Below are 26,954 nucleotides of genomic sequence, written 5' to 3' on the forward strand. Positions count from 1 at the left end.
CTCAAACTTTTTCATACTAAATATAATGAATTTTTCCTATATATTGTTTTGTTTTTGCTAATATGATTTCCATAATTTCCATATTAAATGTACTTAAAATTTGGCATGAGGATTTTGGGCCACACCCAGTAATGTTCAAGGATTCTTTCTGGCTCCACACTCAGGAATTACTCTTGGCAGGCTATGGGGACCTTCTGGGATGATGGGGATGGGACCCGTCAGGAACATGCAAGACAATTGCCTTACCTGCTATACTATAAGCTTTAGGTCTTGTACTTGAATTTTTTTTTTGATTTTTGCATCACACCTGCCTGTGCTTGGGTTACTCCTGGCTCTGTGATTAGAAATCACCCTTGGCAAGCTGAGAGACCATATGAGATGCTGGGAATTGAACTGGGGTCTGTCCTGGGTTGGTTGCGTACAAGGCAAATGCCAAACTGCTGTGTTATTGCTCCAGCCCCAGATTTTTTAAGGGGGCCAGAGTGATATTATAGGGGTCAAAGTGCTAGAATTGCATATGGCAGACCTCAGTTTGATCCCCAGTACCACATAAATACTGACAGGAATGAACACTGGGCACAGATGCGTCTGACTCAGGCTCAGCAAACTATACTAAAATAACAATATAGTTCATTTTATATTCTTAAATGTCTGTAGAAATATAAAATAGATTACATAACCATTCTTACTTTATACTTGTAGAAATTGAGACCTAAAGATGTTAACTAAATTAATGGAATGTTTTTTTTGTTTAGGTCATGTATTATAAAAAGTGAATCAAGGGGCCAGAGCAATAGCACAGTGGTAGGGCATTTGCCTTGCATGCAGCCAATCCGGGTTCAATCCCAGGCATCCCATATGGTCCCCTGAGCCTGCCAGGAGCGATTTCTGAGTGCAGAGCCAGGAGTGATCTCTGAGCACTGCTGGGTGTGACCCCAAAACAAAAACAAACAAAAGAAAATAAATCAATATTTTGATGATTAAAATATCTTTCAAATAGTTTATAATTAAAAGCATTTTTATTTGAAAACAAAATATTAAAAATTACCACTTAAGTTTTCTTGTTGAACTTTTATATTTGTGGTTCTACCATTAGAAAGTTTATAGGAGGGGACGGGCGGTGGCGCTTAAGGTAAGGTGCCTGCCTTGCCTGCGCTAGCCTTGGATGGACCGCGGTTCGATTCCCCCAGTGTCCCATATGGTCCCCCTTGCCAGGAGCGACTTCTGAGCGCATAGCCAGGAGTAACCCCTGAGTGTCACCGGGTGTGGCCCAAAAACCAAAAAAAAAAAAAAAAAGAGAGAGTTTATAGGAGTTGATAGCTAGAAATGCTACTTGGATATTATTGGTTTGGTTTGGTTTGGGCTACACCAGGATCTCTTCCAGAAGATAGAGGGTGCTGGGGAATCTAAACTGGTTATCCATATGCAAGGCTAGTACCCTATCAGTGCAGCCTGGCAGTTGTTTGTTTGTTTGTTTGTTTTTAAAGCACAAAATAAGAAAAATTTCTGATTTGTGCTTTTAAATATAAAGACAGGCTTATAGTCCTCTAAGGATGGTAGTTCTGTTTATAAATAATTATGATTGCTACTGTATAACAGTATGCCTAGATTGTGCAAAACTAAGGCTTATGCTCTGATTTATACTATTTTATCAGATGTAATATAATAAAATTGATGATTTATATTATAGTTAACAAATTCTGTTTTGTTTTGTCATCATACCCAGTGGCACTCGGGGTTTACTCCTGACTCCGCACTCAGAAATTACTCCTACCAGTTTGGGGGGCTTGTGGGGAACCATATGGGATGCCATATGAACCTGGGTCAACCAAGTGTAAGGCAAACAAACACCCTACCCACTGTGCTAGTGCACTGCCCCACAAATTCTATTTTTTATCAATACAGAATGATAGCTGATGTTTGAAAATCAGTAGACCAAATTAGATAGACCTTAAACTACTGACAACATAAAATTGATAGCTCTCATTTCTTTTTTTTTTTTTAAAGGTAGGAAGGAAGGAAGGAGGGAGGGAGGGAGGGAGGGAGGGAGGGAGGGAGGGAGGGAGGGAGGGAGGGAGGGAGGGAAGGAAGGAGGGAGGGAGGGAGGAAAGGAAGGAAGGAAGGAAGGAAGGAAGGAAGGAAGGAAGGAAGGAAGGAAGGAAGGAAGGAAGGAAGGAAGGAAGGAAGGGGTTCAATCTTTTTTTTTTTTTTTTTTTTTTTTGGTTTTTTTTTGGGCCACACCTGGTGATGCTCAGGGGTTACTCCTGGCTGTCTGCTCAGAAATAGCTCCTGGCAGGCACAGGGGACCATATGGGACACCGGGATTCGAACCAACCACCTTAGGTCCTGGATTGGCTGCTTGCAAGGCAAACACCGCTGTGCTATCTCTCCAGGCCCAGCTCTCATTTCTTAAAGTATTACATTTTTGAGACCAGAACAATAGTATATGAACTAAAACTTTGACCTCCATGTGGCCAACCTTGGTTCAGTCTCCACCACTACAATTCAAGAATGACCCTCAAGCAGGGATTAGCCAAAACTCCCCTCCCAGTTTTTTCTTTTTCTCCAACGACATTCATATTTGTAAAAAGAAAATTGTTTGCAGTTAACTTAGATTACACAGATGCTGAAAATTTTTATTTTTATAAAATATGTAAAATTGCACTGGAACAATAATACACTGGATAAGGAGGACACTAGTCTTGGCCCATGGCTGGCCTGGGTTCTATCCCTGGCACCACATATGGTCCCCTGAGCCTCACCAGGAGGGGTTCCTGAGTGCAGAGTTAGGGGTATGCCCTAAGCATCAGGGTGTAGTCCTAAAAACAAAATAGCAAATTATGTAAAAATTTCTGAAAATCTTTGTGAATTCAATATATGAAAAAATATGCTATCTGGTAAAATCTAAAGATTCTTTATGTATGCAAATAGAAATTTCCCAGAAATAGATTTAAGAATATTCTTGGTTTTTTTTTTTTGTGTGTGGTTTTTGGGTCACACCCAGCAGTGCTCGGGTTATTCCTGGCTTCATGCTCAGAAATTGCTCCTGGCAGGCACGGGGGACCATATGTGATGCCGGGATTCGAACCGATGACCTTCTGCATGAAAGGCAAATGCCTTACCTCCATGCTATCTCTCCGGCCCAAGAATATTCTTAATTAAGGAGGAACAGAAGGACTAGGCAACACTTATTAGTGCTCAGGGATCACACCTTGAGATTCTTGGGAGGCTATATGTGGTGACAGTTGCCACTGGGGTCACCTATTTGCAAATCAAGCGCCCTAATCCCTATATTATCTTTCCTGCCCTAAGCATGTCCTGGGTTTTAAGCAGTTTAAAAATTATAAACAACAATATAATTGTTATGAAGCATTAATACTGACTTCCTGATATTTTATATCTTACAGAAACTGGAAGTGATTTTTCCACATTTGAAGCTCTGAGGGACACTATTTATTCTGAAGTAGCTACATTAATTTCTCAAAATGAATCTCGTCCACATTTTCTCATTGAACTCTTACATGAGCTTCAACTACTTAATACAGATTATTTGAGGCAGAGGGCTTTATACACATTGCAGGTATCTGTACCCAACACTCTTCCCCACTCTGTTTGGTAGTTTCTTTCTCTTTAATTTTATCTAGTTAACTTTCTTTAAACTGAAACTTGGGTTTTGAGATTTAGTTTTACTTTGTTTTTCAATATCTCATTCAACCATGGCTCATACTTCTTCTTTTTTTCTTTTTCTTCTTTTTTTGTTTATTTTGGGCCACACCTGGTGGGCATTCAGGGGTTATTCCTGGCTCTGCACTCAGAAATTGCTCCTACTTCAGGGGACCATATGGGATGCCGGGGATTGAACCCACGTCTATCCTGGATCAGCCGTGTACAAGGCAAACGCCCTACCACTGCGCTACACTCTGGCCTCCTCTTTTTTGTTTGTTTGTTTTGTTTTTTTGTTTTTTGGGTCACACCCTGCAGCACTCAGGAGTCACTCCTAGCTCCACTCTCAGAAATCGCTCCTGGCAGGCTTGGGGGACCGTGTGGGATGCCAGGATTTGAACCACAGTCCTACATGAAAGACCAAACACCTTACTTCCTTCCATGCTATCTCCGGCCCCCACTCTGGCCCCATCTTACTTCTTTTTTTTTTTTTTTTTCCCATCTTCTTTTTTTTTTTTTTTTCCCATCTTACTTCTTTTTTTTTTTTTTTTTTTTTTTTTGGTTTTTGGGCCACACCCATTTGACGCTCAGGGGTTACTCCTGGCTATGCGCTCAGAAGTTGCTCCTGGCTTGGGGACCATATGGGACGCCGGGGGATCGAACCGCAGTCTGTCCGAGGCTAGTGCTGGCAAGGCAGACACCTTACCTTTAGCGCCACCGCCCGGCCCCCCCATCTTACTTCTTATCATTGAGTCACATCCTCTTCCCCAACTCTTACTATCCTTATATGCATTTTTATTTCTGTGTGCTTATTTGCCATTGTATATAAAACTTCTAGTAAACATAACTAACTTTTAGTTTAAAATTATTTTCAGCGTGATTTTTGGTATATTTCTTCCTCACAGTCTATGATTGAATATTACTAACACTAGTACTTTATGCTTCTGCTTTTGAATTTTGGAAAATCCTATTTAATAAATTTTTATTGCCTTATCTAGGACATAGTATCCAGACATATTTCTGAGAACCATGAAAAAGAAAATGTAAAATCAGTGAATTCCGGAACATGGATAGCATCAAACTCAGAACTTACGCCCAGTGAAAGTCTTGCTACTACTGATGATGTAAGATGATAAACAAAATGGGATTGTAAATGATGAGTTTATGAAAGATGATCTTCTGGGGGCTCTTAAGCAGTGCTCAGGGGGCCCAAAGCACCGCCCAGAGATTCTTAGATTCATATAAATAATTAAATTTCAATGCAAAGCCTGACTGTGGTGCTGATGAGGCCCAATAGTGCTGGATATTACCCAGATCCACCCTAGTTGTTCTTAGGACCTCCAGTGCTGTGCCTAGCACTTATAAAGAAACTGATCTGGTTAAGGTGTGTACCTAAATCACTGTACTATCTTTCCAGTTCCTTAGCTGGGCATAAAGCAGTGTTTTGAGTACTGTATTTTCCAGCGTATAAGACGACCCCCTAATTTTGCAGTTAAAATATAGGGTTAGGCCTATATTTGCTGTATCAGACAGAACGTTCCTGTGCTGCAACTGTATGTACCACTGTGAGCCAATCACAACAAGCAAAGGTTCATAGGTTATACTGTAATAGACTTCCTCTCTGACTCTGGCCAATCTGAGCAGGCTTTTTACAGGCTTTTTACAGCTTTTTACAGATTCGGGTCCAGAACATTGTCTAATTTGCATGCATAAAAAGCCTGCTTGGATTGGCTGAGTTAGAGAGGCGGTCCGAGCAGGCAGTGATTGGTGCAGGATCCAGTTGGAAAATTTGTTTTGTGGCAATATTCAGACAATTTTCGTTTAGCGGCATATTGAAACATTTTTCGGGTTATACTTGGCATATAAGACGACCCCCAATTTTCCGTTGACTTTTTTTGTTTCAAAAGTCGTCTTATATGCTGGAAAATATGGTATATGAATTCCTGGATTCAATCCAGAGCATCATATAAAACAAAAACTGGCAGGAGGCAAATACCAAAAAATAGATATGATAATATATGAATATAAATATTATTATGTCCTTTTCTCAACATAGGAGCAGATCGGATATTTAATAAAATTTATTTATTCAAATTAGAATAATCAGGTTGCAGTAAAAATCCTTCAAAATAAATATAAGTTAAATCAATATATATAAATCAAAATAAATATGTTAAAAATAGACAAAGTCATTAAGGAAATACATGTAATATTCAAATTTATGCAGAAAATTTTAAAATAGAATGGACTGGAAATGGGAAAGAGTAATGTGGAAAGATTATTTTCAACAAAAGTGCTGTTTGAAATAATTTAGATAGCACCTACTTTTCACTGAGGTGACTTCAATTACTAAGTGGCAAAAATAGGAGACTGAAAAGCTAACATGCTAGATAAGAGATTTGGAAATCACTTTTTTAAAACTTCAGACTTTGGTTTTAATTGTAAAGGATTATATGTGATCCTGGGTGAGACAATACACATCTTTTTTGCTAATTCTAGCAACTAGTTATTCATGGATGAGTGTTCATACTTGACTAGTAAGTATTAACTCTTGGTAGAGTTAAATGCATATTACTATTTTCTGTCCGCGGTTGATATGTGAAATTTATATGTACTTTTGAAGTGATTTTTTTCCCAAAAGATTGCCTTAAGTTTTATTTATGTAGTAATTAATATGCGGATGGTTATTGTATTCTGTATTTTAAAGTTCCAGTCTCCATGTTTCGAGGCTAAGTTTCTTTGAGATCCAGTTATGAAGCTTTTACATTTGTTGTATATAAAAGATTTTTATGTTCCAGTAAGAAAAATAAAAGTAGACATCTGCAAGAAAAACAGTGGTTATAATTCTCAAAACAGGTTCTCTGATTCTCAATGCCCTTAATCAAGAACAGATTTCTTTTGGGAGGATAGGGAGTAGGCAAACCTTGCTGTACTCAGGAATTACCCTTCTCTCTGCTCTAGAATCACTCTTGGCTATGAATGGAAACCATATTATGTACTAGGGCCTAAACCCTGGTTGGCCAATTTGCAAGGCAAATGGTATTTATGCTTTTTAGTCCCAGGAATAAGCTTTATACTTTATAATGTAAGAAAAAACCCTAATAAATAATAACTAGAAGTTTACAGTTGTGGAATGATTATTCAGTAAAAATTAACCTCATGCAGACTATTAAACAAAGATGAATTTTTTTGAAAAGCTAAAATTTGGAAAGAAAGCAAATTACCTTCTTAACTAAAGAAGGACTTCTGTCCTATGGTTTCTTAGGACACAAAGCCACTATAAAGAAATAAAACTGTTAAATTTCACTTTATCAAAATAAAATTCTTATGGGCCAGACATAATACCAAAGGTGGTACCATAAGTACTACATCTGATCCACCCCAGTTCCATTATCAGCTCTGAATATGGCTCCCTGAGCACCCAAAACTCCCAAAATGAAAAAATCTTTGGGGTTGGGGAAATAGCAAAAGGACCAGAGGTAGCTAAACTCTTGAGTTCACTCCCAGGTATCACAGGCTCCCAAAGATTACCAAGTGCTCCTGAGCCTGAGTGGCAGTATATTGCCAGGACCAAACACTAAACCATCAGGCTCAGGTAGTCAGTGGGAGTGGCCTTTACCAACCGCTATGTGTTGCTTAGGAATTCCAGAATTTCAGACAAAAACCTTTTCAAATATAACATTAGAATAAAACTATATATATATATATATATATATATATATATATATGTGTGTGTGTGTGTGTGTGTGTGTGTGTGTATATATATAATCTGACAATTTTCTACAAATATGACAAATCCAGGCTACAGAAAGCTTTCATATCAATTGTAAAATAAGCAAATCACTATAAATTATATACATAATATATAAACACTATAAACCAGTGTTTAGAGAAAGTAGATATTTAGACATTATACGAATGAGAAACACCTCCCTGCCCACTAAAATGGTTCACATTAAAATGGCAGTAATGTTGATCTGAATATGGATAAACTCATGCTTTTATAACTAAAAATGTCCGACCATGATGAAAAACCATTTAGCAGATTCTTATTAATTTACATAAACAAGACATTGAGTTTATGAAACATTAACGAAAGAATCCAGACACTAAAAAATATATACCATATAGTTTGAAGTTAAAACTATAGCAAATCTAATCGGTTGTTACAAAAATCAGGCAGGGGCAGGAGCGATAAGCACAGTGAGTAAGCTGTTTGCTTTGCACATGGCTGACCTGGGTTTGATCCCTATATGGTCTATTCTATATGGTATATGGTCCTCGTAGCACCGACAGGAGTAATTTCTGAGTGCAGAGCCAGGAGTAACCCCTGAACATTCTGGGAAATAATAGAGATTATCTACAGAGGAGAATACAAAGGAGCTTTATGAATGCAGTTACACAGGCAATATATATATATATTTTTTTTGTTTGTTTGTTTGTTTTTGGGTCACACCCAGTGACGCTCAGGGGTTACTCCTGGCTATGCGCTCAGAAGTCGCTCCTGGCTTGGGAGGGACCATATGGGACGCCGGGGGATCGAACCGCGGTCTGACCAAGGCTAGTGCAGACAAGGCAGGCACCTTACCTCTAGCACCACCGCCCGACCCCAGGCATATATATTTTTAAAAATTTTACTTAACAGATACAATGTATATAAATTATACCTTAAAAAGTTGATTTAAAATATAAAGGATGGTGTATTTTTTTCTGGATTCATAATATACAAATCATTGTATATACAAATACATAATATACAAATCATCACTTCAATATAGGATTTTCTTGATGTTACAGAAATAACTTGATGCTTGATAACTTTTTACAAGGTTATTTAAAGTTTTATTATGACTGGTTATATTACAGTCTTGGTTGCATGGTATATTCCTATAATTTGCAAGTATACTTTTAAACATGATTTTATGGGAAAACTTAGTTTCTTTGTTAAAGCTTCAGTATTAGTTATAATTTTTAAGGAATATTAGTGATTTTTATTTTTTAAACTAACTTAGGAAACTTTTGAGAAGAACTTTGAAAGAGAAACCCATAAAATAAGTGAGCAAAATGATGCTGATAATGCTAGCGTCATGTCTGTATCTTCCAATTTTGAACCTTTTGCAACAGATGATCTAGGTAAGCAGAATTTTTATAATCTTACAACATGACTTTAATACAGGTTTTCAATTATATTAGAAAGGAAGTGAAGGTCTTGAAAGGCAAGAACTTTAGAAAGAACATGAACTTTAAAAGTATCTGTCTAACTTGAATAATTGTCAGTTTCTTGACCTTTGGCAAACCATTTTATCTTTCTGACTACAAAAGAAATAAGGGTCCTGACTTGCTAAGTTACTGTGAGAAAGAGAACTTTCTAATACCTATAATAAAGAGTTTAGAAAAATGTTAACTTCTGCTCCTTTAAGGGAAACTCATTTTCTTTTTTTTCTTTTTTTCTTTTTTTGGTTTTGGGGCCACACCCGTTTGATGCTCAGGGGTTACTCCTGGCTATGCGCTCAGAAATCTCCCCTGGCTTGGGGGACCATATGAGACGCCGGGGGATCGACTGCGGTCCGTCCTACGCTAGCGCTTGCAAGGCAGACACCTTACCTCTAGCGCCACCTTCCCGGCCCCGAAACTCATTTTTTAAGGTCTGGTTAATGAGACCACTCAATTTCTCATCCAGTCACATTTGCAGTGATAATAATAAATTTGTAATGAGAGGGGCTGGAGCAGTAGCACAGCATTGGCCATTTGTTGTGCATGCATATGACCCAGGTTCCACCCTGAAACATCCCATTGTGGTCCCCTAAGCTTGCCTAGAGTGATTTCTGATCTTGGAGCTAGGAGTAACCCCTGAGCACTGTTGGGTGTGGCCCAAAAACTAAAAAAAAAAAAAAGAAAAAGAAATTTGTAATTAGAAACAATTGACAGTTCTTAGTATAAATCATCTTCAGTGGAGAGTAGCAACTCTTAAGTCATGGCACTTTGTTTGCTTTTTTTCTTACCCCAGTTAAAATCTTCATTCTTCCCTTCCATTTGTTGTAACTGTTTTTGAAATGGCTAGGGATCAAATTCTTGTTCAGGGTAATTGCACATACAGTTGTTGTGGCCTAAGAAATCCCAAATGCCAGTATGTGGATCTGTGCTAGGAGTCAAATTTTGACTTTTCTCTCATGTTGGCACAGCAGGTGCTTCACTACCGAACCATTCCTAAGCCCCCTTGCACTTGAATGTTTTGTTTTTGTCTTTCTAGGAGCCCTACTCATAGTGGTGTTTAGATGGCCTTGCAACATGCCAGATGTGTCTTTTACTACTACAACTACCTTTCTGACCTCTTACAGTGTATTTTTGTCAGTAGTGAAACAATATAACTTTCTTAGTTTGTATAATTAATTCCAGGGTATTAAAAAAAAATCCTAGACTTGGAATGGAAATTTGGGAAAAGCTCTATAGAACTTCATTCATTTTCCAGGCTTGTCTATCAAAATATTGTCAAGTTTTTAATCATTTTGACCTCAAGAGACACTTAGTTTGTATGCTCACTTAATATTTACATTAGTGTTCATATAATGAGAACAAAATTTAGGTGATTCATTTTAAAGGCATTTCTTGAGCACAAAGGACCAAGATTTGCTTTATCATTAGGTATCTATATACTACCAAAGCAAAAGTTCTTTTGCTTTATTTTGATTATTAATGAATAAATAAATATGCTGAACTGTACTGATTACACTGAAATGGGATGACATTTCTAGAGAAAATCTGGTTTTGGCTAACCTCTGTTAGGTTGTACCCCTTTTCTTAGTTGGCTTCCCATTTCCAAATTGTGTTTTATTTACTAATTTTTTTTCCTAATCTCAGCACTGGCTTTGAGGACAAAAAATTGGCAAATCTCATTCTTAGGCCTTTTCCTTACCATATTTGTGGAACATTATGTAGTAAAATATGTATTTCATATATATGTACATATAGACAACATGAACATCAGAGTTAATTAAATTTGAATTCAAATTCCTACTCCTGCATTTTACTGGCTATAAAATCTTATACAATTTATATTTTTTGAAAATAAGGGAACTGTTTTTAAGTGAAGCGTGCAGGGATGTATAATATCAGAGTTTCATATATTTGAGTTCAAATTCTTCTACATTTCACTTTCTTTGAAAAACTTGATACTAATTTCTTTGAAATGAAGGTACTTTCCATTAATAGAAATATTTAAAAATTAAATATAACATGCTATTTATACAACTATATGAAAAATACTAGCTTTCATTAGCATTTTTATCTAGAGGTATATTTGTTCTAAATGCAGGTAACACTGTGATTCACTTAGACCAAGCATTGGCTAGAATGAGGGAATATGAGCGTAAGAAGACTGAGACTGACAGTAACACAAATACAAAATGTACCTGCAGAATTATTGAGGATGAAGATGGTGCTGCTGTCACAGCTACAGTTAATAATTCAGGTGTGTTCTTGAATTGATTAGTCATAGTACCTATAGAAAAATGAAAAGCCATACCTAAATTTTTTATTTTTTAATCATTTTCAGTAATGTGGGTACTAAAATTACAGAAGTTTCTGTACTTTGGCATAAAATTGTCAGAACTTACTACTTGAGTCACATAAATGCAAAGCTTAGTTTTGATAATACATAATTTTCTTTTAAAAATATAGAAACCCCTGTTGAAAATCATGATTCACAGCAACCTATAAGTGAAGTTTCTACTGTCCCATGTCCTAGAATAGATACTCAACAGCTGGACAGGCAAATAAAAGCAATAATGAAAGAAGTCATTCCTTTTTTGAAGGTGAGTAATATTTTTTAATTTTCCACACTTTGTTCTTCAATGTATACAAAGAAAACATTGTTATTAACCAAAAATGTTTTCTCTTATTTAAACACTGATTACAAAGTAGTTTGTGATTGAATTTCTTACAATGTATACCACCCATGAACGTTTCCCACCACAAATGTCTACAGTTTTCTTAAATGTCTACAGTTTTCTTCATACCCTCCTGCCTGTGTTGCACTGTTGTTAATGAAGGGGTACTGTGCATACCACTATCTCTGTCCAATACCTATTTCATGTCCAAAGTGATCATTTCCAACTATCATTGTCATAGTGGTCTCTTCTCTGACCTAATTGCACTGCTTCCCTATTTGTGGCAAGCTTCCTATCATGGACTGGTCCTATCTATTGTCTCTGGATATTATTGCCACTTAGATTTTATTTCAAAACAAAATTAATTGCATGTTGTTTATTCAAAAAATTTTTTTTAGAATGGGTCCAGAGCAAAATTACAGCTTGCCTTGCACAAGGCCAACCCAGTTCAATTCTCAGTATCCCATATGTTCCCCTCAAGCACTGCCAGGAGTAATTCCTGAGTGCAGAGCTGGGAGTAACTCCTGAGTATCATTAGGTATGGTTCAAAATCAAAATACTGTTTCTAGAATGTTTTGTAGATGTAACAATGAACAAGTTAGACCTTATTTTTGTGGGACTATAGTCGACATGCTAATTTTTTAAAATGATTTAGAAAACATTTTTTCCATAAAAATATAAAGTAAGGGGCCAGAGCAATAGCACAGCGTTTCATGCAGCCAACACAGGACAGACCCTTGGTTCGAACCCCTGGCATCCTATGTGGTCCCCCCGCCTTCCAGGAGTGACTCCTGAGCGCCACCAGATATGACCCCAAAACAAACAAACAAACAAAACATATATATATATACACATATATACATATATACAATAGAAGTAAATATTTGTTGGGTAGTTATGTAGAGAATTAAAATATAGTGATGCAAGAGTATCTTTTAGATTAGTTAATTAAATTTAGCCTTCCCTAGAGGAAACACCTTTGGAACACCTTTATTTTGTTTGTTTGTTTGTTTGTTTGTTTTTTGGGTTGCACCAGGCAGTGCTTGGGTTACTCCTGGCTCTATGCTCAGAAATTGCTCCTGGCAGCCTCGGGACCATATGGGATGCCAGGATTCGAACCACTGACCTGCGTGCAAGGCAAATGCTTTACCTCCATGCTATCTCTCTGCCCCGAGGGAACACCTTTATATATATAATACATATTAACATGTAATAGATAAGATAGATATTAATGTTACATATAATAATGTATTGATGATTGTATTAATATGATATATTAATATATGTATATATATATAATAATATAAAGAAAACAGGCCGGAGCAATAGCACAGCAGTAGAGCGTTTGCCTTGCATGCAGCTGATCCAGGACGTATGGTGTTTCAAATCCTGGCGTCCCTCAAGCCAGGAGCAATTCCTGAGCACATAGCCAGGAGTAACCCCTGAGCATCAGTGGGTGTGGCCCCAAAACCAAAAAGATATAAAGGAAACACCTGTTTAAACTGAGCTCATTTCAAAGAAAGTCTTCAAAGGGTAGCTCAGGGGATGCTCAAGTATGTAAAAGTACCTCCTTCACAAGCATGAAGTCATGAATTTGTTCCCTAATGATGGCCTCATGTGCCAAATACAGATTTTGGCCACTCTGGCGGGTAGTTTTGCCTTCCTTTCACCCCTAAAAAATATATAGATAGAGATTGTAGAGCTGGTGCTGATTACTTATGTATCTAACTCCTCACTGATATTTGATTTCTTGATGAAAAGGCATTATTATTACTAGTTGATTTTGTTTGTAGTTTGTTTTAATGAGCTTAATTCCTTTGACTCTTTTGGGGTGGGGGCACACTTCCCAAGTGGCAGTGCCCAGTACCTGCAATTCTCTGTCCAAATTAATGTTAGGCCCAAGACATTGTGCTGCTTAGGTCCTTTGTTACCAGAGATCAAACCATACTCTCTGATCCCATTAGTTGGCTTGATGGCTAGATAAAACAAGGATTCCCAACTATGATTTATGATTCACAAGTGTTTGGTGAGAATTTTTTTTAACAATGCTAGGAATTGAATTCAGGTCTTAAGAATGGAAGGCAGTAACATCTAATTTGGTCTATCTCATAATACACATTATCTAGTTAAAAAACAAAACTTCCTGAATAAAGATTAGAGGACTTACGGAGATGTTTTTAGGGACACAGAAAGGAACAGAATCTTGATGTTTCTAGATATGGATATTTTATGGACTCAGTTTTAATGATTTTACCCATGATTTAGATTAATATGAGGTCATCATCTAAGGAAAGAGTAAGTGAAACTTGCCTGAAGTGACTTAAAAAGTTTTAAAACAAGAGCCAGAGTGAGCATTTGTCTTGCACGTTATTGACCCAGGTTTCATCCTCAGCATCTCATATGGTCCTCCTGAGCCTTCCAGGAGTAGTGCAAGTCAAGAATAATCCCTGAGAGCCTGTCACTGCACGTAACATGTGTCTTGTGTCTCAGCAAGTGCCACCAGATGGTGCCCAAAATTTAAAAAGAAAAAAAAATTAGGACATTGGTTTCTCATCTGAGAGTGGTTTTTGACCCTAAAAGTATTTTGTAATACTTAGATACATTTCTGGTTCCCAGGTCTTGTGAAGTTGGAGGGTCTTCTAGCATCTAGTAGTTACAGAGGTTTGAGTGCTACTAAAAATCCTATAGCAGTGTATAGTTCCAAAAGGTAATTTCCTACAGATTGTAAGAAATTATTCTCCATTATTTTAAAATGTTTTAGGATAATTTTTGGAGACATGCATTGTTAGAATGTAATTCAAGGTTGAGAAAACTTGAATTATAAAGGATTTGATAGTTGAATATGATTATAGGAGTAGCTGAAATTAAATTATATTATTATTATATTATATGAAATTAAATTATAGGAGTAGCTGAACTGCATTTAGATATTATGACAGTGACAGAGGTAGTTATTATAGTTGGATAGGTTTTTGTTCTGTTTTTGTTTTGGGGCCACACTTAGCAGTGCTCAGGACTGGCTGTACACTCAGGAATCACTCCTGGCAGAGCACATGGAACAATATGGGTTGCCAGGAATCAAACCCAGGTCAGCCACTTGAAAAGCAAGCACCCGCCCTACTATACTAGTTCTCTAGGTCCAGGTTTGCAAACTTTTAACATACAGAGTGGGAGTTTCACCATACTTAGGACCAAATATTTCTAAACATTATCTAAAAACTGAGAAGAATTTCTTAGAAAAAATTTAAGTTTCATCTGGATTAATACTTTTAAAATTGGTAAGTTTATATTCTAATCAGTTAGGATTTTTCTCAGGAACACATGGATGAAGTTTGTTCTTCTCAACTTCTAACTTCAGTTAGACGGATGGTTTTGACTCTTACCCAACAAAATGATGAGAGCAAAGAGTTTGTAAAGTTTTTTCATAAACAACTAGGAAGTATTTTACAGGTAAGAATTTCTGTTTTTATGATTTACTAATATGTACCATATTTACAGACCTCACCCTCCACTTTTTGGCATTACACAATTCTTGTCAGTAGATGTTGTGGACATTTTGTTAATCCTTGAATTATTCTTTTGTTTAAAGGAAAATGTTTTAGAATTTTGTTTAACTTGAAATCTCTAAAATCTATACTAAATAAAAATTTTTCTTTGGGGGCCAGAGAGATAGCACAGCAGTAGGGTGTTTGCCTTGCACGCAGACAATCCAGGACGGACCATGGTTCAAATGGTCCCCAGAGCCTTCCAGCAGTGATTTCTGAGTGCAGAGCCAGGAATAACCCCTGAGCGCTGCCAGGTGTGACCCAAAAACAAAACAAAAAAATTTTTTTGCAGCACCATACCAGGGGTCACAAGCCAGGAAAAGTCCAGAGCACTGTAAGTGTGGCCCCAGCACCATAAATAATATTTTTTTCATAAATAATATTTTTGTTTTGGTGTTTGCCCCACTCAGACAAGAAGAATTTTAAGTTTGAAATGCCATAAGGAAAGTATCCTGTAGTATTTTTTTAAACCTTTATTGATTGATTGATTGATTGATTGATTGATTGGTTCATTTTGGGACCACTCCAGGATCTGCACTCAGAAATCGCCCCTGGCAGGCTGGGGTATCTGTATGGGATGCCGGGAATCAAACCAGGTTGGCCACATGCAAGGCAAACGCCCTACCGCTGTGCTATCTCTCCAGCCCTCTCTTTAGTATCTTCTAAACTTTTTAGCAATCTAGGCAACTTTGGAAATCTTATAATTTTAGAAATTTAGATTAAAAGAACCTTACAGTTATTTTTAAGCTAGTGGTTTTTTTATTATTTGATTAACATGCTTTACAAAGTTATTGATAGTTTAGTTTTAGGCATATAATATTTTAGCAACAGTCCCACCTAAGATAGATTGTTAATTGGGGGCAGTTTTGTCTCCCTGAATGAAACATTTAACACAGTTATTTTCTAAATATTCAATCATTGATACAATGGTCTGTCTTTATTCCAATACCATGTTGTACTAATGACTATAGCTGGCTAGTACATTTAAAGTTAGGGAAAGTGATGTCGCCTATCATTTTTTTTCTTTGTATAGGTCCTTCACTTCTTTTATTTAAGTTGACTCCAAGGTATTTGAGTTTCTGTGGTACTGCTGTGACTGGGATTGTCTTTTTTTAATGTCTATTTCTTCTCTGTCATTATTTGTATATAGTCAGGCCATGGATTTTTTTGCATATTAATTTTGTAGCCTGCCACTTAACTAGAAGCTTTTTGGTAGAGTCTTTAGGATTTTCTAAATAAAGTATGTCATCTGCAAACAGTGAGACCTTGACTTCTTCCTTTACTATCTGGATGCCTTTGATACTCTTTTTCTTCTCTGATTGCTATGGCAAGTACTTCCAGTACCATTATGAATAGTGTAAAATCACCCCATGCACCACATTTCCAAACCCAGGTGAAGCAGGGGTAAAACAGGGTTGCTGCATGAAATAATCCAGACCAGGCTGAGAGCAAAACACATGTAGTCTGCCAGTCTTTTACCTCATACCAAGAGCGAGCTATCTGTTAGAGCGGTCATTTTTATTGAGTACAAAGACCACCACATGGGAAGTAAGGACAGATAGCTCAGGCTATTCTGAGCCAATCCTGCCCAAGTTTACATGTAAGACAACCTCTGTTTTCGGATAAAGCCAAGTTGTAAACAAACATACAAAGAAACCTGGGGTGATATCAGCTCAAAGACCTGTATGACTGAAGGTCGGTTTGGTGTCCCCAAAAGGAATGATAGAGGGGTGATGAAATTGTAAAGGAAAACAGTGTTTGGGTGATGGAGATAGTAGCAGGTGGGCTTCAGCAGGACCAGGGGCTTGCCCCATCTGAGAACCTCCTGAGATGTCCAGGCTTTCTGCTCCCTGGCTGGTGTACCCATGATCTTTGACAGCTTGGTTTACCTGTTCTTCAAGAAAAGAGTGAGTCTGTGGAGCTGGTTCAAACATGGTGACTGAAGTTTGAGGGCATGGTTGCCAAAATAAGTAGTGTTAAGTACCAAAACTAAGAAACCTTTCAGTGCTCTAGAGTGCTTAGCTCATATAGCAGCTTAATGTCCCATTAGTATTTACTCATACGATAAGAACATATTTAGATTATTTTAAAGATGTTTCTTTACTGCAAAGGACCATCCCTTCAGATTAGATTTAAAGAGAATTTATGAATTGTAGAGTGCTTCCTCAGATTTCCCTACTACTATGAGTGGGTGAAATCCAAAGAACTGTGAATTAGAAATAAAATATTTTTACTGTGTGTCTTATGAAATTTTTGACTTTTCTTTTATCCAAAAAAAAAAAAAAACTGAAAACTTCTTTTACCCAATTAGTAATTTTTTCTTATTGGGACATACATAAAGAATAAAATTTACATGAAATCTTGCTCAGAATATTGAAATTTTTATGAGCTGAAACTTAAAATGATTTTCTACCTTTTATTCTTATAAAACCAGTAAGCTTCCCCTCCCCCCAAACTACTCAGCATTTGTGTGCACTTCTTTTGACAGTTATTTTAGATACGGTATTTGGGGTAGCAGGGAAGGAGAATCTGAACAGAAGTTATTTGCTTTTTTTTTTTTTTTTTTTTTTTTTTTTTTTGTGTTTTGGTGTTTTGGGCCACACCCGGCGGTGCTCAGGGGTTACTCCTGGCTGTCTGCTCAGAAATAGCTCCTGGCAGGCACGGGGGACCATATGGGACACCGGGATTGGAACCAACCACCTTTGGTCTGAATCTGCTGCTTGCAAGGCAAACGCTGCTGTGCTATCTCTCCGGGCCCTATTTGCTCGTTTTTTAAATACTTTATATTCTTAGAACAATGTAGGGTTTTTGTTAGCCGTGCTAAGCATTGAATTCAGGGCCCTTACATATGCAAGACATGTACCAAAGATCTGTTACTCCCCAAAAGTGCAGAATATACCAGAATTATTTGACAATACTATGTTTTATTCTTTTTTGTTTTTTGGGGGGCCACACCCAGTGACACTACTGGGTCAGCCAGTTACTCCTGGCTATGCGCTCACAAATCGCTCCGGCTTGGTGGACCACTCCGGCTTGGTGAACCATTTGGGAAGCCAGGGGTTGAGCCCACGTCTGTCCTTGGGTCATCAGCGTGCAAAACAAGTGCTTCCTGCTGTGTTATCGCTCCGACCTCTTATGTTTTACTTTTAAAAGAACTAACATTTACTTTTAAACAAATGCTAACGAAAATGTTTGATTTAGACCAGGGGTCTCAAACTCAATTTACCTGGGGGCCGCAGGAGACAAAGTCGGGGTGATCCTTGAGTGCAAAGTCAGTAGTAAGCCTTGAACATTGGGGGGTATGACCCAAACAACTAAAACAAAACAAAACAAAGATTCCTCTAAAGCAAGGCCACAAAATGTTGTACGGAGGGCCGCTAACGGCCAGCGGGCTGCGAGTTTGAGACCCCTGATTTAGACTGTCTGGGCTATGTGAAGGAAGAAACTTTAAAATGTATTCTAATGGATCTTGTTAAATGTAGAAGATTTTATGTTTTTTCTTTCTCTAGCCTCTATTCTTGTAATATATCTACTGCCTCCAGAACTGACCAGGAATTATTTTGACATTAGGCTACCTTTTTTTTTATTAATACTTTGTTCAGTTTTATTCAGTAGAAATTAAATATTTAGATAACCACATAGTATATGTATTTATATGCATATATAGTATAATGTATGTGCATATAAACATAATAGTGGGAATAAATATATAGATAACCATATTTAAATATTTTGTCTCCTTTTGTATAAAAAGGCTTAGTACTATTCCTGCTTATTGATACTCCTTAATAATAGCCTACTTTTTTTTTCACAGTAATCTCATTAGAAATGTTTTATTTTGGGGCCGGGCGGTGGCGCTAGAGGTAAGGTGTCTGCCTTGCTAGCGCTAGCCTAGGACGGACCGCGGTTCGATCCCCCGGCGTCCCATATGGTCCCCCAAGCCAGGAGCGACTTCTGAGCGCATAGCCAGGAGTAACCCCTGAGCGTCACTGGGTGTGGCCCAAAAACAAACAAACAAAAAAAAAGAAATGTTTTATTTTTAATTTTTATTGTGGCCAAAGTGAATTACAAATCTTTCACAGTAATATTTTAAGGTACATAGTGACAATGAATGAGGGGCATTTCCACTACTAGTGTTGTCTTCCCTCCACCCCTGTTCCCAGCATGCATCCCATATCTCCCTCTTTTACCTCCGAGAGTGCTAGTGTAACTGGTCCCCACTTGTACAGCTTGTTGTAGATTGGGTATTGATTCTGTTGTCATTGACTTTGGATTCGGTGTTCAAGTCTGATCATTTTTATTTCCATTAAATGTTCATACAACTGTCTGGTCCTGGTACCATCCTTTTTCCCCCCCTCAATTTTTGAGACTGAACAAGATGATTCAAGTTATGTGGTTCTGTTGGAGATAAAAAGGAAAAGAAAAAATGGGAGGAGTTTGTCTAGATGTTAGAAATATCACATTAAAAGAAGAAAGGGAATAAAGAAGAAAAAGGTAACAAAACAACAACAAAAGAACAAAAAACAAAAGCCAGCAACTATGAAAAACAAACAAGCAACAAACAAAACAAAGTAAAAAATAAAAAAAAAAACGGTCAAAAAAACAAAACCAGCAAATACATAAAAAAAAGTTTGTGTTTCTTCTTTTTCATCCCCTTGGCCTAAGAGATTATGGGTTTCTCTGCCCTTGAAGCATACTGTCATGGAACCAACTCTAGGCTCCATACTCACTCATTTTCACACCCCAAGGTTTTTATGTTGCCATACAACTTTCCACTCAGTTGTGGATGATAAAATCAGGCCTCTGTAACTAGAGATCTTGGTATTTTACACAGGTCATAGGACGAAACCTCGGAGAGAGTCATTCTTTACAGTTCTAGAACTTCTTTTCCATCACTATTACTATAATCAGTTTTTATAAATGGTGGTCTTGGTTTTTGCACAAATCCTAGGACAAAGCATGAAATAGTTTTTTCATTATGTTTCCCAAAGTTCTGTCCCATTGCAGTCGTCAAAGTCAGACCTCTGGGAATGGAGATCTTGGTTTTCGTACAGATCCTAGGCCGAAACCTAGGCTAAGGTCTTTTATTGGTCCCAGGGTAAGTACTGCCTAGTCTTGGCTGTCAGAGTCAGTCTTCTGTAGTTGGCAATCTTGGTTTTTGCACAGATCAAAGGGCGATGTGTCTTCTGACTTTATCTTACCATTTGGACAACCTGCTCTTAGATCAAGTTATTGCCATTTCCTCTTTGTCAGGATGTCATATCAAAACTGGCACAAGTTAGTGCTAGAGCAGTATTAGGAATTTGCCAGGGGGAGTTTGGTTCCTGGTGCTGTTGCAGGGAACTGTGTCAGTTCTAGGTCTAAGATCTAGGTCTAGGTCTAAGGATTGGACGGTCACTGCCTGATCACATGGAATCTAATTTGGGTCCACATGACACATGTTCAGGGTGCCCCTATATTATAAAATGTATGAGTTCTTATCTCTAGTAGATAAGAGCTTATTTCTATACAGAAAATTTCCCTTTTTTTAGTTTTTTGTTTTTTGTTTTTTGTTTTTCAAAAAGGAGTGGTGCCATATTATATTGCTGGTGCATATGGGGGTAAGAAAATCAGGCTATACAATCTCTGTGCCCTGGTTTTGACCTGAGCTTTTATCCCAGGCAAGACTTTTTCTTATAGGTTTTCGTACCAAGCAAAATCAAAACAGGTGAAGTTAAAGAGGAGGAAACACACACACACACACACAACACACACACACACACACACACACACACATGAGAAGAAATAAATAAAAATAAGTCTAAAAAATGAATTAAAGAAAAAAGTTATTTAAGAGGCTACCTTACCTTACACTTGGGAGTAGAAATGTTTTTTTAGTTAAAGTATAATAACTTAAACTTGCTCTATCCACAACTGAAAATTACTATAATTGTAAAGTTATTTGGTTATCTTTGAATAGGATTCATTGGCAAAATTTGCTGGCAGAAAACTGAAAGACTGTGGAGAAGATCTTCTTGTAGAGATATCAGAAGTGTTATTTAATGAGCTGGCTTTCTTTAAACTTATGCAAGATTTGGATAATAATAGCATAAGTGTTAAACAACGATGCAAAAGAAAAATAGAAGCTGCTGGAGTGATACAATCTTATGCAAAAGAGGTAAAGATCAGTCATTTTCGTTTTAGGGATAGTTACAATTAGCTTATAAATACAGTTCTTTTGTCTGTTTTTGGCTCACACCTGGCTGTATTTGAGTCTTACTGCTTGCACTCAAAGATCACTCCTGAAGGAACTCAAATGACCAATGTTGCTGGGGATGGAACCCAGGTTGGTCACATGCCAGGCAAACACCCTGCCCACTGTCAGTTACTCCAAACCCTATAAATACAGTTCTTACTCATAACCAAAATGTAAATTGCTCACTTTCCTTAATACATCCCTTGGGTGGCCGGAGAGATAGCACAGCGGTAGGGCTTTGCCTTGCGCAGCCGATCCAGGACAGAAGGTGTTTCAAATCCCGGCAGCCCATATGGTCTCCGGAGCCTGCCAGGAGCGACTTCTGAGCAAAGAGCCAGGAGTAACCCCTGAGCACTGCCGGGTGTGACCAAAAAAAAAAATCCCTTGGGCTGGAGAGAGAGCACAGAGGTGGGGTGTTTGCCTTGCACGCAGCCGATCCAGGATGGATGGTGGTTCAAGTCCCGTCATCCCGTATGGTCCCCCTTGCCTGCCAGGAGCAATTTCTGAGCACATAGCCAGGAGTAAACCCTGAGTGCCACCGGTGTGACCCCAAAACAAAACCAAAAAAAAAAAGAATATATCCTTTTTATTCTCTGACCATTTATTATGATTATAATAATAAATTCAAGCTCTCAGCATTGGGAGAAAAAAATTACATTTTTAAGAAAATATTCCAGGGGCCAAAGAGATAGTATGACAGGTAAGTCCCTTGCCTGCACTTAGCCAATCATGGTTTTATCCTCAGTATTACATCTGGAGCCCTAATCACCACCAGGATTACTCAGGGGTCACCCTTGAGCTCAGACTGAGCACAGCCAGGTGTAGCACTAACACCAAAAGGAGATAAAAGGAAAACATTCTACTCTTTGGATATTTGTTAAAGTTTTCTTAAATAGTGTGGTATAGGGCTAAATCATATCCTTAAGTTTTGCTTACCTGCTTTGCTTTTAGGCCAAAAGGATTCTTGAAGGAGATCATGGGTCACCTACTGGAGAAATTGATGATGAAGACAAAGTATGTACTGATTAACTTGTGCTTAAAAATTCTTTTGAAACAAATGATTCAGTAGTTTCTTTTACATGATTCTTTGAGAGCAAAGTATATTATCAAATGTCCTTTCGTCACATGAACTTATTTTCTTTTAAAAGCTAAACTGAAAAAAAAATACTTGGGGGTCGGCGTGGTGGTGCCAGCGGTAGGGCATTTGCCTCACTACACACTAACCTACAACGGACTGCAGTTTGATCTCACATCCCATATGGTCCCCCAAGCCAGGAGCGATTTTTAAGCACATAGCTGGGAGTAACCCCTGAATGTCACCGGGTGTGGCCTAAAAAACAAAATAAAACAAAAAAAAAACCCAAAAACCAAAAACACACATGCTTTGTATTTCATATTAATGATTTATTTTTATGATTATTAGTATAAGCCTTTTAAAAATACTTTCATGCATTACTCACTCAGTTATTTGTGACTAGGACAAAGATGAAACTGAAACAGTTCAGCAAACTCAAACATCTGAGGTATTTAAAAGTGATGGTTCCAAAAACGTAAGATCTGATGTTTCTGATCAAGAGGAAGATGAAGAAAGTGAAGGATGTCCAGTGTCTATTAGTAAGTTTAATGATTCTGTATTAATTTTATACATTTATTCTTGATAGGTCACTTATATAGAAATAGTTTGTAAATGTGATTAATATAGAATTGTCAGCTCTGGGGCCGGAGAGATAGCATGGAGGTGTAAGGTAAGGCAAGGTTTGCCTTGCATGCAGAAGGTCATTGGTTCAAATCCCAGCAAACCATATGGTCCCCCAAGCCTGCCAGGAACGATTTCTGAGCGTGGAATCAGGAGTAACCCCTGACTGCTGCCGGGTGTGACCCAAAAACCAAAAAAAAAAAGAAAAAAGAATTGTCAGCTCTGATTTGGATTTCCATGTTTACCCTGACCAGTTTTCCTGCCCTAATAATATCACAGTTTTACAAGATATGTTATGAAGATTTCAGATAATGTAGCACTTCCATTATTTAGAAATACTAATAAATATATCTAGTACTGGTTACAATTTTACTAAAAACAATGTATAATTAAATTAGATTTGTCCAAAGCTGAAACTCAAGCTTTGACTAATTATGGAAGTGGAGAAGATGAGAACGAAGATGAAGAAATAGAAGAATTTGAAGAGGGACCAGTGGATGTCCAAACTTCTCTTCAGGCTAATACTGAAATTACAGAAGAAAACGAACATGATGATCAGGTATTGCAATTTAGATAGAAACACCTATTGATCTGATTTTAACTACTTTAATAGCTGGTTGTTTTTAAAGATGTTAAACTTTATTTCTGGTTTTGGGATCAAATTAACAAATTCAATGCTGAGGTTCAAGGGTGCACTTCTGTCATGGCAGTAACCACCAGGACCACACTCAAATGTTGTGAATCTCCAGAGCTATACCTAGTAATGGTCAGGGTGCCAATTTGGTGCTAGGGATTGAATTGAATCTGTAATAGGTATATGCACACATCCCTAACCTCTTCATTCTCCCCATCTTGTAAATACTTTAAAATTTCCTTGTATGAAGGCCCTAGACTGGACATATACAGCACACTAGAGACTTTCTTATCTGGTGTTATCTGGTTTAGTCCCTGCTATTAAGGTATCTCTATCTTTTTAGGTTCTACAGCATGACTTTGAAAAATCAACAGAAAACAAAATTGTCTCTTCAGAACAAGAACCCACTACTCAGAAAGGTAAGAAATTGAAAAGTGTTAAATTTTAAGAGTCTCTCAAGTACCCTTTGTGATTAATGCCAAGGTTTAATTCATAGCTAAAATAAATTTGAAATACTTTGGATTTGATGTTTTGTGGGGTATTTGGAAGGACTTGGGGGATGTGGGGACTCTCAAACAGTGCTCAGGTGGTCCAAGGGCCCCACCAGTAACAATTCTCTTCCAGATTGGCCAGTAATTCAGTCTTTTCAGGCCCTGTAGTGCAAAGCATACCTGGGCCTTCTTGGCAGTGCTTGGGCACAATGTGGCTCTGGGATTCTAATACATATCTGGTGCATACTATGCATGCATCCTAATTTCCCAGTCCTTTGATATTTTTGTTTGTATTTTATTTGAATTTGTTTGTTTGTCCTGATTTTTCGTTTGTGGTCTTCCAAGCAGTACCGGGAGTTTTCTAGGGCTACTCAAGTAGTGCTCAGAAGACCATGTGATGCTGATAATTAGGCAGACATGTGTTCCAACTTTTTTAAGTTATCTCCCAGCTCTTGGTGTGTTGTTTTTTCTTCTTCCAAAATCCTTAGTAGAAAACAACGAGGGCTATTTCTTCTCTCTCCTCCTCCTCCTCCTCCTCCTCCTCCTCCTCCTCCTCCTCCTCCTCCTCCTCCTCCTCCTCCTCCTCCTCCTCCTCCTCCTCCTCCTCCTCCTCTCCTCCTCCTCCTCCTCCTCCTCTCCTCCTCCTCCTCCTCCTCCTCCTCCTCCTCCTCCTCCTCCTCCTCCTCCTCCTCCTCCTCCTCCTCCTCTCTCCTCCTCCACTTCTCTCTTCCTCTCCTCTCTCCTCCTCCTCCTCCTCCTCTCCCTCTCCTCTCTCCTCTCTCCTCTCTCCTCTCTCCTCTCTCCTCTCTCTCCTCTCTCCTCTCTCCTCTCCCCTCTCCCTCCCCTCTCCCCTCTCCCCTCTCCCCTCTCCCCTCTCTCTCCCCTCTCCCCTCCCCCTCTCCCCTCTCCCCTCTCCCCTCTCCCCTCTCCCCTCTCCTCCCCTCTCCCCTCTCCCCTCTCCCCTCTCCCCTCTCCCTCTCCCCTCTCCCCTCTCCCCTCTCCCCTCTCCCCTCTCCCCTCTCCCCTCTCCCCTCTCCCCTCTCCCCTCTCCCCTCTCCCCTCTCCCCTCTCCCCTCTCCCCTCTCCCCCTCCCCCTCTCCCTCTCCCTCTCCCCTCCCTTTCCCCCTCTCCCCTCTCCCCCTCCCCTCTCCCCTCCCCCTCTCCCCTCTCCCCTCTCCCCTCTCCCTCTCCCCTCTCCTCTCTCCTCTCCTCTCTCCTCTCTCCTCTCTCCATAGTTACAGTGGTTAGGTATTTGATCAACTTTCTTTACTCTATCCTTTTTTTTTTGTTTGTTTGTTTTTGGTCTTTTGTTTTTGGTCACACCTGGCAGTGTTCAGGGGTTACTCCTGGCTCTACACTCAGAAATCTCCCCTGGCAGGCTCAGGGGACCATATGGAATGCTGGGATTTGGACCACTGACCTTCTGTATGAAAGGCAAACACCTTACCTCCATGCTATCTCTTCGGCCCCTCTACTCTATCCTTAATTCACTTCTGTGTACCTCTTCCTTTCCTACCCTATTTTCTCCCTCCTTGTACCATTTGACTTCAGATCTATTCTGTAGAGTTGACAGATATTTTACAGATGAGGCCAGAGTGATAATACAATGGATAGGGCACTTGCCTTGCTTGTGGCTGTCTTAGGTTCTATTCCTGGCTGGCATCCTATGATTGCTGAGAGCCTACTAGAAATGATTCCTTAGTGAAGATCCAGGGATCCAGGAGTAACAACCCTGAACATCAGTGGGTAGGGCCTAAATACCAAAAAAAATAAATAAATAAATAAAACTGTCTTCCACAGAAAGTATAAAAGTAGAAATTTCTTTAACAATATCTATCCTTGGGGCCAGAGCAATGGCTCAGCGGTAGATCATTTGTCTTGTACATGGCTGACCTAGGACTGGTATAATAGTAAAAATGTTCAATTGTTGTGTTATATTGATGTTAAATTTTTCTTTTAATGACAGATGACCAAGACAACAACACTCCGGTGAAACCCTGTTACCTCAATATCTTGGAAAATGATCAGCCTTCAACTAGTCCTGTCCAAAAAGACTCCCTTACTACCACTGACTCATCTAAACAGCCTAACCCTTTGCCATTATCTTTAAATGAAAATGAAACCATAGTGCCTAGAGTCAAAGAAGTTAAATCTGCTCAGGAAACTCCTGAAAGCTCATTGGCTGGAAGTCCTGATACTGAATCTCCAGTATTAGTGAACGACTATGTATGTTATCTAAATAGTTGTGAATGTCTAGATATTTAAGTTGTCATTTTTACATAGCATTTCTATGCATAATCCTTCATTTTCAGCATAAGAGATTATCTCTGCTTTTGGTTTAAAAACTGTCAAGTGTTTTTCTGATGCAGACTTTGTTAAAATTGAATAGAAGGGTGATGGTATTTACACAATCATCTCAACACCTAAATATTGGGGACAGAGTAATAGCATAGCAGGTAGGGCATTTGCCTTGCACACAACCCATGTTTGATCCCCATCATAATATATGGTCAAGTTTGCCAGGAGTGATTTCTAAATGCATGCAGAGGCTAGAGTAATGCCTGAGTACCACTGGGTGTAATTCCCACATCCCAAAAAAAACCTAAAAACTACTGTTTACAATTTAACAACTAAAGTAGGAGATTAAGAGATGAATTTTTGGTGGCGACCTTGAAGAGTTCATTTCTATTTTTGATAGGGTGAAATCTAATTAATTTGTATTCATTCTTCTTAACTATTTAGATTGTTTAATAAATATTTGATAAAGCTAAACTTTATTTTTTAATTATTTAAGACACTGTGAT

General features: G+C 38.4%; 1 protein-coding gene across 1 annotated transcript in view; it reads left to right on the top strand.

Moving 5' to 3' along the window:
- PCM1 (pericentriolar material 1) overlaps positions 1-26,954 on the top strand; it is a 106,371-nt gene that overhangs the window by 60,730 nt on the left and 18,687 nt on the right. Inside the window, 12 exon segments of the mRNA XM_049772426.1 lie at positions 3,408-3,580; positions 4,662-4,787; positions 8,676-8,796; positions 10,976-11,138; positions 11,345-11,474; positions 14,865-14,999; positions 21,054-21,251; positions 22,281-22,343; positions 22,808-22,943; positions 23,424-23,584; positions 24,003-24,078; positions 26,117-26,376. Coding sequence (XP_049628383.1) covers positions 3,408-3,580; positions 4,662-4,787; positions 8,676-8,796; positions 10,976-11,138; positions 11,345-11,474; positions 14,865-14,999; positions 21,054-21,251; positions 22,281-22,343; positions 22,808-22,943; positions 23,424-23,584; positions 24,003-24,078; positions 26,117-26,376 — 1,742 coding nt within the window.

Source organism: Suncus etruscus, chromosome 4 (assembly GCF_024139225.1).
Source record: "Suncus etruscus isolate mSunEtr1 chromosome 4, mSunEtr1.pri.cur, whole genome shotgun sequence".
NCBI classification, from domain to species: Eukaryota; Metazoa; Chordata; class Mammalia; order Eulipotyphla; family Soricidae; genus Suncus; species Suncus etruscus.